At 54.5% G+C, this 13,869-nt stretch overlaps 2 protein-coding genes across 2 annotated transcripts; one reads left to right on the top strand and one right to left on the bottom strand.

The window, feature by feature from the left end:
• Positions 1-1,000: 1,000 nt before the first annotated feature.
• On the bottom strand, positions 1,001-1,268 carry C6H6orf226 (chromosome 6 C6orf226 homolog). The gene is given in 2 exon segments (XM_048349195.1): positions 1,001-1,111; positions 1,113-1,268. Coding segments are annotated over 2 exon segments (267 nt in total).
• A 6,331-nt stretch (positions 1,269-7,599) lies between these two features.
• Ptcra (pre T cell antigen receptor alpha) lies at positions 7,600-13,063 on the top strand. Its single transcript, XM_048349194.1, has 5 exons — positions 7,600-7,657; positions 9,813-9,845; positions 10,461-10,763; positions 11,888-11,980; positions 12,888-13,063. Exons 1-5 carry the CDS (start codon positions 7,600-7,602, stop codon positions 13,061-13,063), a joined length of 663 nt encoding a protein of 220 aa, XP_048205151.1.
• The last annotated feature ends 806 nt before the right edge of the window (positions 13,064-13,869 follow it).

The following is a 13,869-nucleotide window of genomic DNA, read 5'->3' as shown; positions in this document are numbered from 1 at the left end:
AAGGCTAGCACTCTACCACTTGAGCCACAGTGCCACTTCTGGCTTTTTCTATACATATGTGGTGCTGAGAAGTCGAACCCAGGACTTCGTGTACACGAGGCTAGCACTCTACCACTAGGCCATATTCCCAGCCCCTCCTTTTATACCTTGGCATTAGGCAGGCCTAGAGTGCAATCTAGGCCTTCCTACCTGGCTGGGATGACATGCTGTCACGGTGCTTCCATCAGTAGATAAGGTGATCTCACTACATGGAAGGGCAATGCCAAACAATACATTTTTTGTTTGGTTGAGACTAGGTCTCTTTATGTAGCCCACGCTAGACTCAGAGATTTTGTTTTTGCCAGTCCAGGGACTTGAACACAGGCCTGGGCACTGCCCCTGAACTTCTTTTGCTCAAGGGGCCACTTCCGGCCTTTTCTGTTTTTGTGGTCATTGAAGAATCGAACCCTCTACCACTAAGCCACGTGGGCCTGAGCTCTTTTGCTCAGGGCTTAGTGCTCTACCACTTGGAGTCACAGCTCCACTTCAGGTTTCCTGATGGTTTAACTGAAGATGAGTCTCATGAACTTCCCTGCAAGGACTGGCTATGAACTTTGATCCTGGAATCTCAACTTTGGCTTTAAGGCCGTGGGATTAATTATCCACTTTTAAAGGCATTCTGGCCCAAAGTTTTACCCTCAAACTTTTTAAGTGCCTGTCTGGAATTAGCTCTGAAATTAAAATACCATTTGCATCCTAAGGTCAGTTTAACATAATCAAAATGGGGGCTGGGGATATGGCCTAGCGGCAAGAGAGCTTGCCTTGTATACATGAAGCCCTGAGTTCGATTCCTCAGCACCACATATATAGAAAAGGCCGGAAGTTCAGAAACCCCGCCCCCCCATGGCTCTTAGAAAATGAAAACGGACGCGTCGCAGGTGGTCAAACAAATACTTTTAACTAAGACTCCAGATCCAGAGAGTGTGGGAGTAGGGAGCCGTGCGGATGAGCCTCGCGAAGGTCACTCCGCGTCCCGCGCTGCTGCGCTCGCGGGGCCGGGCCGGGCCGGAGCCGCGGCCTCCCAGGGCTTGGGCCTCGGCGGGAGCCGGGACGCCGTGGGACGCCGTGGGGCGGCCTTGGGTCGCCGTGATGGTGCGTCTCTCCAGGCCCGCGAGCTCCTGGCCCCGCTGGAGCAGCCGCATCTGCTGCGCCAGGGTCGCCGAGGCCGGGGCCGACTCCCGCGGGGCGGCCGGCGCAGCGGCCCCGCCCGGCACCCCCGGCTGCGCCATGTCGGGCCGCGAGGGCTGCCGGGAGCGCGGGGAAGCACTTCCGGGCGTGTGGACGCAAATGCAGGGGGGTCGCGGGCCAGGCCGAGGGGCGGGGCTGCTCTCCACGCCGGGTGCCCCGCGAGGATCGCGGCGGGCCGATCGCGGCGGGCCGTGCCGGGGCTGCGGGTTCCCGGGCCGGCCGCGGAGCCGGCCGCGGAGCCGGCCGAGGCCCACGCCCGCCGCGCCGTCGGGGGGCGGGGGGGGCGGGGTGAAGGATGAGCACCCCCCGCGTGGAAGCCAGTGCCCACCGACACCTTCCCGTAGTGAGCACAAACCAGCCTTTAAGGGTTTTGTTTTTGTAGTTGTGGGGACTAGGAGTCACTCACCCCCCCCCAAGCTGGACTCGAACTCGCGATCCTCCTCTACACCGGTGTCACCACCCGCCACTTCGGAGGTGTGCGTGGGTGTGGGTGGGCGCTGGTGGGGCCTGGAACTCTCCCAACCCTTGCTTGGCTTTTTTTCTTTCTTTCTTTCTTTTGCCAGTCCTGGGGCTTGAACTCAGGGCCTGAGCACTGTTCCTGGCTTCTTTTTGCTCAAGGCTAGCACTCTGCCACTTGAGCCACAGCGCCACTTCCTGCTTTTTTCTGTTTTTGTGGCACTGAGGAATCGAACCCAGGGCTTCATACACTACCACTAAGCCACATCCCCAGCCCAAGCTCTAGTTATTTTTGAGATAAGGTGCTAGCCTGGACCATCATCTTTTTCTTTTTCTTTGGGGGGGTGGGGGGGGCCTGGGTCTGAGCTCTGTCCCTGAGCTCTTTTGCTTGAGGCTACTGCTCAACTTGAACCTTAGCTCCACTTCCAGTTTTCTGGTGGTTAATTGGAGATAAGAATTTCAGGGACTTGACTTGCAGAGGCTGGCAATCCTCAGATCTCAGCCTCCTGAGTAGCTAGGACCACGGGCATGAGCCACCAGCTCTTTTATTTGTTTGTTTTAGGTCCAAGACCAGACTTGATCTTGGTACCTGATGCCTCTCTCCCACCTGAGCCACACCTCCAAGCCCCACAATCCTCTTCTGTGTGCGAACTTCTCTCTGTGGTTGAGGTGGCACGTGTTCACCAGTGAGCCCAGTTGACATGGAGGCTTGGGAAGTCTTTTTGCCCGGGCTGGCCCCAAACCACAATCCCACCCCCCACCCCCATCGCTTTTTCCCAAGTAGCTAGTGTTACAGGCTTGAGCCTCTGCACTCGGCCAAGGTTGAGGGCTGAAACCCCACGTCTTCTTATCTGTGGAGATAACTCTCTCTCCTTGCACTCCCCTTCCCAGGACATTGATCCCCGTCCTTGGTCCCCGGCCCTTCCGGAGCTGGGCCTCAGCAGAGTCTGATGAAGAAGCACAAGCATATAGTGAGATAGCTCAGGCCCTGCCCGGCTGTCTCGGGAGGCCAGCACAGGAGTGAGCGCTAGGGAACGCAAGATTCGTTTGGGCCAAACTCCTGGTCATGGACGCACATCCAAGGCTTAGAATTTAATATGTTAGCTCAGTCACCTGGGAGGGGCATTAATAGTTGGTTAATTAAAGACTGGAATTAATGGTCCTACAGTTAATAAGCTTGAAATGCCAGAACTTTCTTGGCAGCCTATAGAGGAAATCAGCAATCTCCAGAAGATGAAAATGCTGGATTGGACTTATAATATGCAACCTTCCTAGCCACCCCCAGGCACATATTTTAAAGGGAGGGGGTCCAGAACACACACTTAAGTGTTGACTAAGCCATTAAAAATGTGTTGGGACTGGCACACACACACACACACACACACACACAAAGGAGATGGGGCTGGGAATGTGGCTTACTGGTAGAGTGCTTGAATGAAGCCCTAGGTTCAATTCCTTAGCCCCACATAGACAAAAAAGCCACAAGTGGCGCTGTGTTTCAACTGGTAGAGCTCTAGCCTTAGGCAGAAAGCTCAGGGACAACTCCCTGGCCCGGAATTCAAGATCCAGGCCTGGCACCAAAAAAAAAAAAAAAAAAAAAAAAGGAGGGAAGGAAGAAAGGAAAAGAGAGAGAAAAAAAAAGCAAGAAAGGAAAGAAAGAAGGAAGGAAGGAAAGAAAGAAAAGAGAAAGAAAGAAAGAGGGCTGGGAATGTGGCTTAGCAGTAGGGTGTTTGCCTAGCACACATGAAGCCCTGGGTTCAATTCCTCAGTGCCACATACACAGAAAAAGCCAGAAGTGGCGCTGTGGCTCAAGTGGCAGAGTGCTAGTCTTGAGCAAAAAGAAGCTCAGGCCCAGGACTGGCACCAAAAAAAAAAAAAAAAGAAAGAAATGTGTTGGTGAGAGCCAATATTCTTCCTTTACTCTGATGACTAGAAACGAACTGGATGGATGAATCGGAGCTGGATCCCTTGGTCTCAGTGGCATGCTGGTGATGCCTATGGTAGAGATCAACTGATTCTTCCCAGCCAAAAGTGAGGCCGGGCTCCTCCCATGCACACACCTGGGCTAATGGCCAGCCCTGTGAGATAACTTAACAGGAATAACCTTCACAGGGACAAGGGGCAAGGGCATAGAGCACTTGCCTAATAAGCTCAAGCCCTGAGTTCAAACCCCAGTTTTTAAAAATCTCTTTTTTATTTTTATTTTTTGTCACTTGTGGGGCTTGAACTCAGGGCCTGGGCGCTGTCCCTGAGTCTCTTTTTGCTCAAGGCTAGCGCTCTACTACTTGAGCCACAGCGCCACTTCCAGTTTTTGAGTGGTTACTTAGAGATAAGAGTCTCATGGGGACTTTTCTGACCAGGCTGACTTTGAACCACCATCCTCAGATCTCAGCCTCCTGCGTAGCTAGGATTACAGGTGTGAGCCACAGGCTCCAGACTTTCTATCTTTAGCAACATAACTTGGTCTGTTTTTTCCTTTGCCCTTTCTGAGGCTTGAACTCTAGGACCGCTCACTCTCGTGAGACCTGCTTGCTGAAGGCCGGTGCTCTCGCATTTAAGCTGTACCTTCAGTCTGGAATTTTACCGGTTCTTTGGAGACAATCTCACAGATTGTTCTTTTCTTTTTTGTTTTTGTTTTTTGCCAGTCCTGGGGCTTGAACTCAGGGCCTGAGCACTGTCCCTGAGCTTCTTTTTGCTCAAGGCTAGCACTCTGCCGCTTGAGCCACAGCGCCACTTCTGGCTTTTTCCATTTATGTGGTGCTGAGGAATCGAACCTAGGGCTTCATGCACACTAGGCAGGTACTCTACCACTAAGCCACCTTCCCAACCCATTTCACAGAATTTTCTGCCAGAGTTGGCCTTGAACCTCAGTCCTCCCGCGCTCAGCCTCCTGAATAGCTAGGATGCACAGGTGTGAACTGCTAGCACTTGGCTGTCATTTGGTTTTCCTGGGATGGGGTGGGGGCGGGGCTCCTCAACTGAACAACAGATGATATTATCCTCTACTAGGATTTAATGAGATATTGTGAGGGCAGGGCTGCTAGTGGGGGGGGGAGCACCCTCACCTGTCTTGGGCAAGCAGAATGGGGTTAGAGGAGCCCCTGGGACTCTTGGACTTCAGGACTGCATGAGTGGCTTGCAGAGCAGCGGGGGAGGAAAGCTTCGGGGCCGGGGGGGGGGCGGGGGCTGGCTGTGGGGGGACCCCTGAACCCAGGCAGGAGCTGCGAGTGGGAAGGAAAGGCAGCCAAGAGAGCACTGCGGCCGGCACTGGGGAGCCTGGCCCCGGGGAAGGCCCTGACACCTAAAGGAGACCACACGGTGGCACCTCCCAGGCCGCAGGACAGAGTCGTTAGGGACACCTGCCTCCCTCCTCCTCCTCCTCCCGCCCCTCCTCCCCTCCCCCTCCAAGCAGGAACCACCACCGCCGCACCTGGGCTGGCCTGGCCTGGGAACTCGTGGAGCCCCGGGCCTCCAGGGGTGCGGGGGAGGGGGGGCTGGCAGCCCACTCCACCCCAGGGGCTTCCTGGACCCCAGGAGCCAACGCTTAATGTGGTTATTAAAACAATCATCCCGACGCAACCAGAAGGCTGGCACCAGAAAAAAGAGGCCGAGGAGCCAGGAAGAGCGAAATCCGTCTCTGTCAAAGACGTTAATGTGCGAGGAAGAAAGTTTTGAAAGTAATGGAGCCAAGAAAGCTTATTCAGGAAGTCATCGTGGGGTAACTGATTAGCTCTTTGAGGGAAAGTGGTGTGTGTGTGTGTGTGTGTGTGTGTGTGTGTGTGTGTGTGTGTGCACGCGCTCACATGTGCCTTCTACCAGGCACCACGAATAAGTCCCAGTTGGTTTCACACAGGGATGGGTAAGAGGAAACCAAACTGCACAGAAAGACCAGGGACGAGGCTCCGTCCGATTTTAGACCAGTGAGCAGGGCTGGTTGTGGCTCAAGAGCTAGAAAGGCCCCTCAGCTTAAAAGAGGGTAGAGCGTGAGGAGAAGATCCCAAAATGGGTTGTCACTTTGGTTCATACAACACAACCCAGCCAGCCCTGTGCTGGTGGCTCACGCCCGTAGTCCTAGCCACTCAGGAGGCTGAGATCTGAGGACTGTGGTTCAAATCCAGCCCAAGCAGGAAAGTCTGTGAGACTCTTATCTCTGATTAACCACCAGGAAACTGGAAGTGGTGCTGTGACTCAAAAAGCTAGAGCACTGGGCTGGGGATATGGCCTAGTGGCAAGAGTGCTTGCCTCGTATACATGAGGCCCTGGGTTCGATTCCTCAGCACCACATATACAGAAAATGGCCAGAAGTGGCGCTGTGGCTCAAGTGGTAGAGTGCTAGCCTTGAGCAAAAAAGAAGCCAGGGACAGTGCTCAGGCCCTGAGTTCACAGCCTAGGACTGGCCAAAAAAAAAAAGCTAGAGCACTAGGCCTTGAGCAAAAGTGCTCAGGGTCAGTGCCCAGGCCCTGAGTTCAAGCCCCACAACCAACAACAACAAAAATTTTTTTTAGGGGCTGGGGATATAGCCTAGTGGCAAGAGTGCCTGCCTCGGATACACGAGGCCCTAGGTTCGATTCCTCAGCACCACATATACAGAAAACGGCCAGAAGCGGCGCTGTGGCTCAAGTGGCAGAGTGCTAGCCTTGAGCGGGAAGAAGCCAGGGACAGTGCTTAGGCCCTGAGTCCAAGGCCCAGGACTGGCCAAAAAAAAAAAAAATTTTTTTTAAAAAAGGGAAGAAACAGCAGTAAATATGGATAAATCAAGAGCCTTGCAGAGCTGGGAGTTTCATAGCATTTTGTATTCAGATATGCATGCCAGGACTTGGGGTGTAGCTCTTTCCCACATGCCCAAGGCCTGGGTGCAGCCCGCAGTGTGAAGACTGGATGTCACTGTGACAGTGCACAGGCCGGGAGACCCGAGAGCTCGGCACTGAGCTTTTCCCTTGGTAGAAGGAACTGCGTTAATGCCTCTCAGGAACTCCTGGGGTAAACATCAAAGAGTTCCCACCATCTCCATTACAGGCGAGGAAATTGAGGGCTAGGGAAGTCATTGGCTGAAAATAACTTGTAAATGATCTTGTCGGGATTGTGAGGCTCTGAACTAAATTAAATCTATATTCCATGTCCCTGACCATCCTTTGAAAGGTGCTGCCTAAAGTCTACTAATGTAAATATGCAATGCACAATCTTTAACCTTTACCTCTGTGGCTCAAGTGGCAGAGTGCTAGCCGTGAGCAAAAAGAAGGCAGGGACGGTGCTCAGGCCCTGAGTTCAAGCCCCAGGACTGGAAAAAGGAAAAAATAAAAAGATGCTGGAACTGGAGTTGTGGCTTAAGTGACAGAGCACCAGGCTCATGTGAAAAGGCTAAGTGAGAGCACCTTATCCCTGAGTTCAAGCCCCAGTACACACACACACACACACACTTTTCTGGATGTGTTTTTACTTATGAGGCCAGCCATCTGGAAACAACCCACACGCAGGCCCGTCACCTGCCAGCTGTGTGTCCTTGGGCGGCTCACTCAGTCTCTCTGAGGCTTGGTTCCCTCCGCCGTGACTAGGAATGCCAGTGGCTGGGGATCCCACAAAGTCCTGTGGGTGAGGAGCCCTGTCCACCAGCGTGGCACTGGTCCTGTGGGCGGCAGTTGCCCTCTAGTTGGGGCCAGGGGAGGGGTGGGGGGGCGCGGGCTGGGCTGGGGAGGGGTGGGGGGGCGCGGGCTGGGCTGGGGAGGGCTCTCCACCCTGGGGAGGGCCCGTGGGGTGGGAGTGGCACCTGGGTTTCCCGGCTCCTGGGACAGGATCGGCCTTGTGGAGAAACGGCTGGGGTGCAGCTGGGCCCGTGGCCTGGAGGCGGTCCTGTGGGCGCCTCTTCCCCAAGCCCACACCTTCTGTCTGCCGCTGGCTCCTGCCCTGCTCCAGGGCGCCATGGCTCAGCCCTGGCTGCTGCTCCTCCTGCCCCTCGGGTGTCCAGCCCTGCCCACAGGTGAGCGTCCTCCTCTGCCCCCGGCCTCCCTAAGCCTGGATGGGATGCAGGGATCTGGTTCCCCCCTCTCGGGGTCTGAGAGGGCTCTCAGCAGGGGCCCTGCGTGCCTCTGGACCCCAAGTCCTGCCCTGGCACTGAGGAGGCGGGAAGAAATAAGAGTCAAGTGGATGGGACCCCGGACGCGGAGATTGCAGGATGAAGTGTGGGGCTGGGTGAAGAGGGACAATCCTGGAGGCTTCATGGAGGAGGTGGAAGTCGAACTCAACTTTCGGAATTGTGTGTGTGTGTGCGCACGCACACGTGCCCACCCTGGGGCTTGAACTCAGGACCTGGGCTCTGTCTCTGAGCTTTTGTGCTCAAGGCTGGCACTCTACCACGTGAGCCACAGCGCCACTTCCAGCTTTTTCATAGTTGATTAGAGATAAGAGTCTCCCAGGCTTTCTTGCCTGGACTGGCTTTACACTGCAATCTTCGGGCCTCAGCCTTCCAAGTCGCTGGGACTACAGGCCACCAGCGTTTGGCATTGTTTTATTATTTTATCTGCACAATTGGGATTGAAGGTCAGGGGCTCACCCCATGTTTTCCATTCCTTTTGTTTGTGATGCCTTAGTAATATTAGTGTCAATTATAATAAAACTTCTCCACAGAGCACTTAAACTTTATGATCGAAACTCTGCCCATCAACTTTATTGAGCTGGCAGTATTAACTCTGGTATATTGGTAGAGGAAGGAGACTTGGTAAATTAAGGGAGTGAATCAGAGGTGAACCCCAATTCTGTCTTAGGCCATCACGTGTCAAAACCATAGACATTCTTCAAGGCAAGGACGCCTATGGGATTTGGAGTCCCTGAGTCTCGAGTTCAAATCCTGACTAGATGACTAGTCCAGATCTAGTCACACCATCCGTGTGTCCCTAAGTCAGTTACTTGGCCTCCATGAATTCTAAAGTGCCTCGCAACCCAGCCCTCCTCAACATTCTCTTAAATGTTTCTTTGGCTTGGCTACACTTAAACCATGTGAATTTGTTTGTAGGTTAGCATGTACGGTTTTATTTATATGGGGAAAAAAACCAGCTATTCAAAAAATATCTTGGCATATATATTAAATAAACCATGATTACTAAAGAGATTGGAGATCAGGACCATGTGTAGAGTATTTGTATGGCTTTCTTTTTGCCAGTCCTGGGGCTTGAACTCAGGGCCTGAGCACTGTCCCTGAGCTTCTTTTACTCAAGGCTAGCATTCTCCACTTGAGCCACAGCGCCACTTCTGGCTTTTTCTGAGTAGTTCATTGGAGATAAGAATCTCACAGTGAGCCAGTGCTGGTGGCTCTTGCCTGTCATCCTAGCTACTTAGGAGGCTGAGATCTGAAGATTACAGTTCAAAGCCAGCCCAGGCAGGAAAGTCCATGAGACTCTTATCTTCAGTTAACCACCAGAAAACTGGAAGTGGCGCTGTGGCTCAAGTGATAGAGTGCTAGCCTAGAGCACAGAAAGGCTCAGGGCAGTGCCCAGGCCCTGAGTTCATGCCCCAGGACTGGCAAAAAAAAAAAAAAAAGGAAAAGGAAAAAAAGAGTCTCACAGACTTATTGCCCAGGTTGGTTTCAACCCATGATCCTCAGATCTCAGCCTCCAGAGTAGCTAGGATTATAGGTGTGTGCCACCAGCACCCAGCTGATAATGTGTCTTATACTTACAGAAAGCTGTTTAAAAACAAAGCTATAGGGCTGGGGATATAGCCTAGTGGCAAGAGCGCTTGCCTCCTACACATGAAGCTCTCAGTTCGATTCCCCAGCACCACATATATGGAAAACGGCCAGAAGGGGCGCTGTGGCTCAGGTGGCAGAGTGCTAGCCTTGAGCGGGAAGAAGCCAGGGACAGTGCTCAGGCCTTGAGTCCAAGGCCCAGGACTGGCCAAACAAAAAAAAAAAAAAGTTTCACACGCTGGAGTGTTCTCCCAAGGCTGGCTTTGAACATTCCCCAGTTTGTAGCCTCCTGAGTAGCTAGGATTACAGGCACCGCACAAGTCACCAAGCCCAGAAAATATTTCACCAGATTTCAACCAGATTTTTTTTTCCAAAGAAACAAAAGTTACAGGTATATTTGAAGCCCTCTTTGATTTCAATCCAGATCCTGTTTTCTTTCCTTCCTCCTCAGAGATAACCAGCCTCCTTAGGCTGGCACAACTTGGTATTATAAGTATTGGTTCATGTTTCTGCTATCTTTCCCATGGGGCTGAGTTCCTTGAGGGTAGGGACAATGTCTTACTGGATCCCGTGTTCCCCGTACATAGCATAGAAAGTTGCTTAGGTATGATAGATGGGTAGACAGAGTGACAGATGGACGGACGGATGGGTGGGTGGGTGGGTGGGTGGATGGATGGACAGAGCTGGACGGAAGGTTGAACAGATGGAGGCTGGGTAATCCCAGCTACTCAGGAGGCTGCGATCTGAGGATGGTGGTTAGGATCCAACCAGGGCAGGAAGGTCTGTTTGACTCTTTAATTAACCAGCCACACCGCTTAGGTCACGGAGCTTCGGGCTTGGGTGGAAAGGTCAGGGGATGGAACTGGTGAAGGACCGGGTGGTGGGGGGTGGGGGGGTGGGGGGGGGTGGGGGAGTGGGGGGGTGGGGGGTTGGGGGGTGGGGGGGTGGGGGGTGGGGGGGTGGGGGGTGGGGGGGGGTGGGGGTGGTCGTGGGTGGTGGTGGGGGTGGGGGTGGGGGTGGTGGTGGGTGGGGGTGGTGGTGGTGGTGGTGGTGGGACATTGACTCTGCCCCCCCGCCCCCACGGGGACCCCCCCCACAGGCGTGGGCGCCCCGCCCCTCCCCCCGCCGGCCCCGCCCCGGGCGCTGCAGGTGAGCGGGGCGCCGCGGACGCTGGTGATCTGCCTGGTCCTGGACGCCGCCCCCCCCGGCCGCCACAGCCCCATCTGGTTCTCCACGGGCAACGGCAGCGCGCTGGACGCCTTCACCTACGGCCCCGCGCCCGCCGCCGACGGCACCTGGAGCAGCTGGGCCCGGCTCTCCCTGTCCTCCGAGGAGCTGGCGGCCTGGGAGCCCCTGGCCTGCCACGCGGGCGCCCTGCGGACGCTGCCCCGGCCGCTGCCCGGTGAGGATGGAGCCCCGGGCGCACCCCGCTCCGCGCGCCCCTGAACCCACCGCGACGGGCGGGGAGGGGGGACAGGGTCACGGGGATCCCCAGCTCTGCCGTCCCCTCCCTCCCGCCCTCCGGCTGTCTCACACCTGCGCGTCCTGGCTCCTGAGGAGGCCGGGATCCGAGGGTCGCCAGCCTGGGCTGACAAACCCCGGAGCCTCATCTCCAGTTTACCAGCAAAATGGCAGACGTGGAGGTGAGGCTCAAGAGGTAGAGCGCCGGCCCTTGAGCAGAACGTCAGGCAAGAGTGCAAGGCCCTGAGTTCAAGTTCCAGTACTAGTACTAACAAAAAGGAAAGGAAGGGAGGAAGAACGAAAGAAAGAGGGCTGGGGATATGGCCTAGTGGCAAGAGTGCTTGCATTGTATACATGAGGCCCTGGGTTCAATTCCCCAGCACCACACATACAGAAAATGGCCAGAAGTGGCGCTGTGGCTCAAGTGGCAGAGTGCTGGCCTTGAGCAAAAAGAAGCCAGGGACAGTGCTCAGGCCCTGAGTCCAAGGCCCAGGACCGGCTAAAAAGAAAAAAAGAAAATCCAGGCTCTTCTTCATGACTGCCAGAGGTGATGATACTTCCTCTCTCCTAGGACTGGTTATTTGCATTATGTTTTTATCCATATCCATATACAATGTACACATATAATCTATAAACACACCCTGTACGGGCCCAACAAGAATTAAATAAGCACCTATTCCTTACTGGGTGCCAGGCATTGTCCTAAACGCTTTAGATTTCTGAAATAGCCATCTGGCGGGCTGCTAGAGGCTAAGTCACATGGTCACACTCCCAGAATTCCTTCCGTCACCTCCCGGAGGAGGATATAATTGAATAGTCACCCTGCCTTCCAAGGAAAGCTACCAGAGAATTGGTTCCTGCAGGATGGGGCCAACTGTGGCACATTGTCTCCCTGAGCTAAGTCCAAGAGAGGAGAAGGGAGGGGCCGCACCCTCAGGATTGGCGGCTTGGGGCTCAGGGTTTCCGCTGCTGGCATGTGTCTATCCACCCTGAAAGCTGCCCCATGTTAGGGCGGGGATAGGCTGGGGGGGGGGGAGAGGTGTAGCACCTGACCCTGCACCCAAGGGCACACACCAATCCTCAAGAACTCACACTCTTCTCCTTGGCTTGCAGGAGAAGCTTCCCCAGCCAGGACTTGCTTCCAGGATGATCTCAGGGGTGAGTGCCTGGGGCATGCTGGGAAAAAGAGGCTGGGGACCAGGACCTGGGGCATTTAGCTCAGATCCTCTGAGTCCCACCAGGGCAGGGTTGGGGGTGCTAGTAGTGAGGAAAGGCTGCCTTGCTAGCCTGGGATAAGATGAGGGCGGATATTCTGACCCCAGTGTGATTCTGGACGTCAGCTGAGAAGCACAGGTGAGAGCTGGCGGAAGGACCAGGAGGCCCCTGGGGCAGGGCAGGTGAGCCAGGCCTGCAGAAAAGGGAGGCCCTCAGGGGTGTTGGAAACAGCCTTGGTTTGCTTGATTGATTGACTGTGGGTCATAGGGCTTGAACTCAGAGTTGGGGAGCTGTCCCCAGCTCAAGGCTGGCACCCTACCATTTTGAGCCAGAGTGTTACTTCCAGTTTTCTAGTGGTTAGTTGGCGGGCTGGCTTTGAACTGTGCTCGCGATCCTCAGATCTCAGCCTCCTGAGCAGCTAGGATGACAGGCGTGAGCCACCAGTGCCTGGCTTGGATTTCCTTCTTGAACACTGAAAGACTTTTGTAGTCAGGCAGTGTGCCACACACCTTTAATCCTAGCACTGAAAAGGCTGAGGTAGGAGGATGGAGTGTTTGAGGCCAGCCAGCAGCACAGCCAGACTCTGTCTCTAAAAATAAAAATAAAACATATTATTTTGAGCTGGCTTCCCGCATCCATTGGCAATTTCTGCCAGCACCGTCCCCCGCTCTCCCCCCCCCCCCCACCCCAGATCTTGTGGTGAAAGACAACAAAATGAGGATTATGAAGTAAGAGCAAGGTTCAGGGCCAGGGAGGGCTTTTCCCGAGGACAGTCCCCTCTCGGCCCTGTGGGGGGCTGAGGGCTGCGCTGGAGGTTTCTGGGGCTCCTCACTGGCTCCTCTCTGGGCAGGGACACAAAGCCACGCCCTGCACCTGGGGGCCGTGAGGCTGCTGCTTTGCAAGCTGCTGCTCACAGATGTGCTGCTGACCTGCCACATCCTGCTCCTGCCCCGCCGCCCGCACTCATGCCCCGCCAAGACCACTCATCTCCCCTGGCCTCAGGGACCGAAGGACCCAGCGCCCTGAGCTCCCCCCAGGCCCACGCTGAGCCCCAGGGGTGGCCCGGAGCCCGGGGAGTGGGGAGGAGATGTTCTCTGCTCTCCCAGCTGGCCAAGTACTCTCCATCCATCCATCCATCCATCCATCCCCAACTTCAGTGTTCCTCTCTCAGAGCTGGGTGTGTTCTTTGCATCTTCCTCTTCCCGGGCTGGGCTCTGCCTCCCTCCTCAGACTGAGAGGCTTCGAGGGGAGCAGGAGGGAGGGGAGGGACACTGGGACCTTCAGATCCTTCAGGGACATTTTAGCTGCAGGTATCTGAGTCCAATTAAAGAAGAGTTTTTATGATGAAAGCAAATGAAAAATGTCTCTTTTTTTTGGGAGGGGGGGTGTCGGTCGTGGGGCAAGTCTGAGCGCTGTCCCTGGGCTCTTCAGCTCAAGTCTAGCTCTCTACCACTTTGAGCCACAGTGCTTCCGGTTTTCTGGTGGTTCATTGGAGATAAGAGTCTCACGGCCTTTCGGGCCAGGGCTGGCTTTTGAACCAAGATCCTCGGATTTCAGCCTCCTAAGTAGCTAGGATTATAGGCGTGAGCCACTGGTGCCAGCTGAAAAAATATCTTAATTTCCTTCTTCACCAAGTAGGGGTAGGGTTGGCCAGTTTATTTTTTTACATTTTATTGACAAGGTGATGTACAGAGGGGGTACAGTTACATAATAAGGTAGTGAGTATATTTCTTGTTATATTTGTTATACCCTCCCTCATTTTTCTTTCCCTTCTCTAGTTCAGGTAGGCATATATACAATATCCAGTGTACCAAAATCATATACAGTAACCA

The sequence above is a fragment of the Perognathus longimembris genome, chromosome 6 (genome assembly GCF_023159225.1).
Source record: "Perognathus longimembris pacificus isolate PPM17 chromosome 6, ASM2315922v1, whole genome shotgun sequence".
Taxonomy (NCBI): domain Eukaryota; kingdom Metazoa; phylum Chordata; class Mammalia; order Rodentia; family Heteromyidae; genus Perognathus; species Perognathus longimembris.
Note: the sequence above shows the minus strand (reverse complement) of the source record. Positions and strands in the feature narration are given on the sequence as shown.

Bases quoted from the DNA above. Each gene is read 5' to 3' on its own strand.
- Ptcra (XM_048349194.1), top strand. From the start codon at position 7,600: ATGGCTCAGCCCTGGCTGCTGCTCCTCCTGCCCCTCGGGTGTCCAGCC. The intron at 9,846-10,460 runs GTATTATAAGTA...CCCCCCCCACAG, and splicing joins CCTTAGGCTGGCACAACTTG to GCGTGGGCGCCCCGCCCCTC. The intron at 11,981-12,887 runs GTGAGTGCCTGG...CTCTCTGGGCAG, and splicing joins CTTCCAGGATGATCTCAGGG to GGACACAAAGCCACGCCCTG.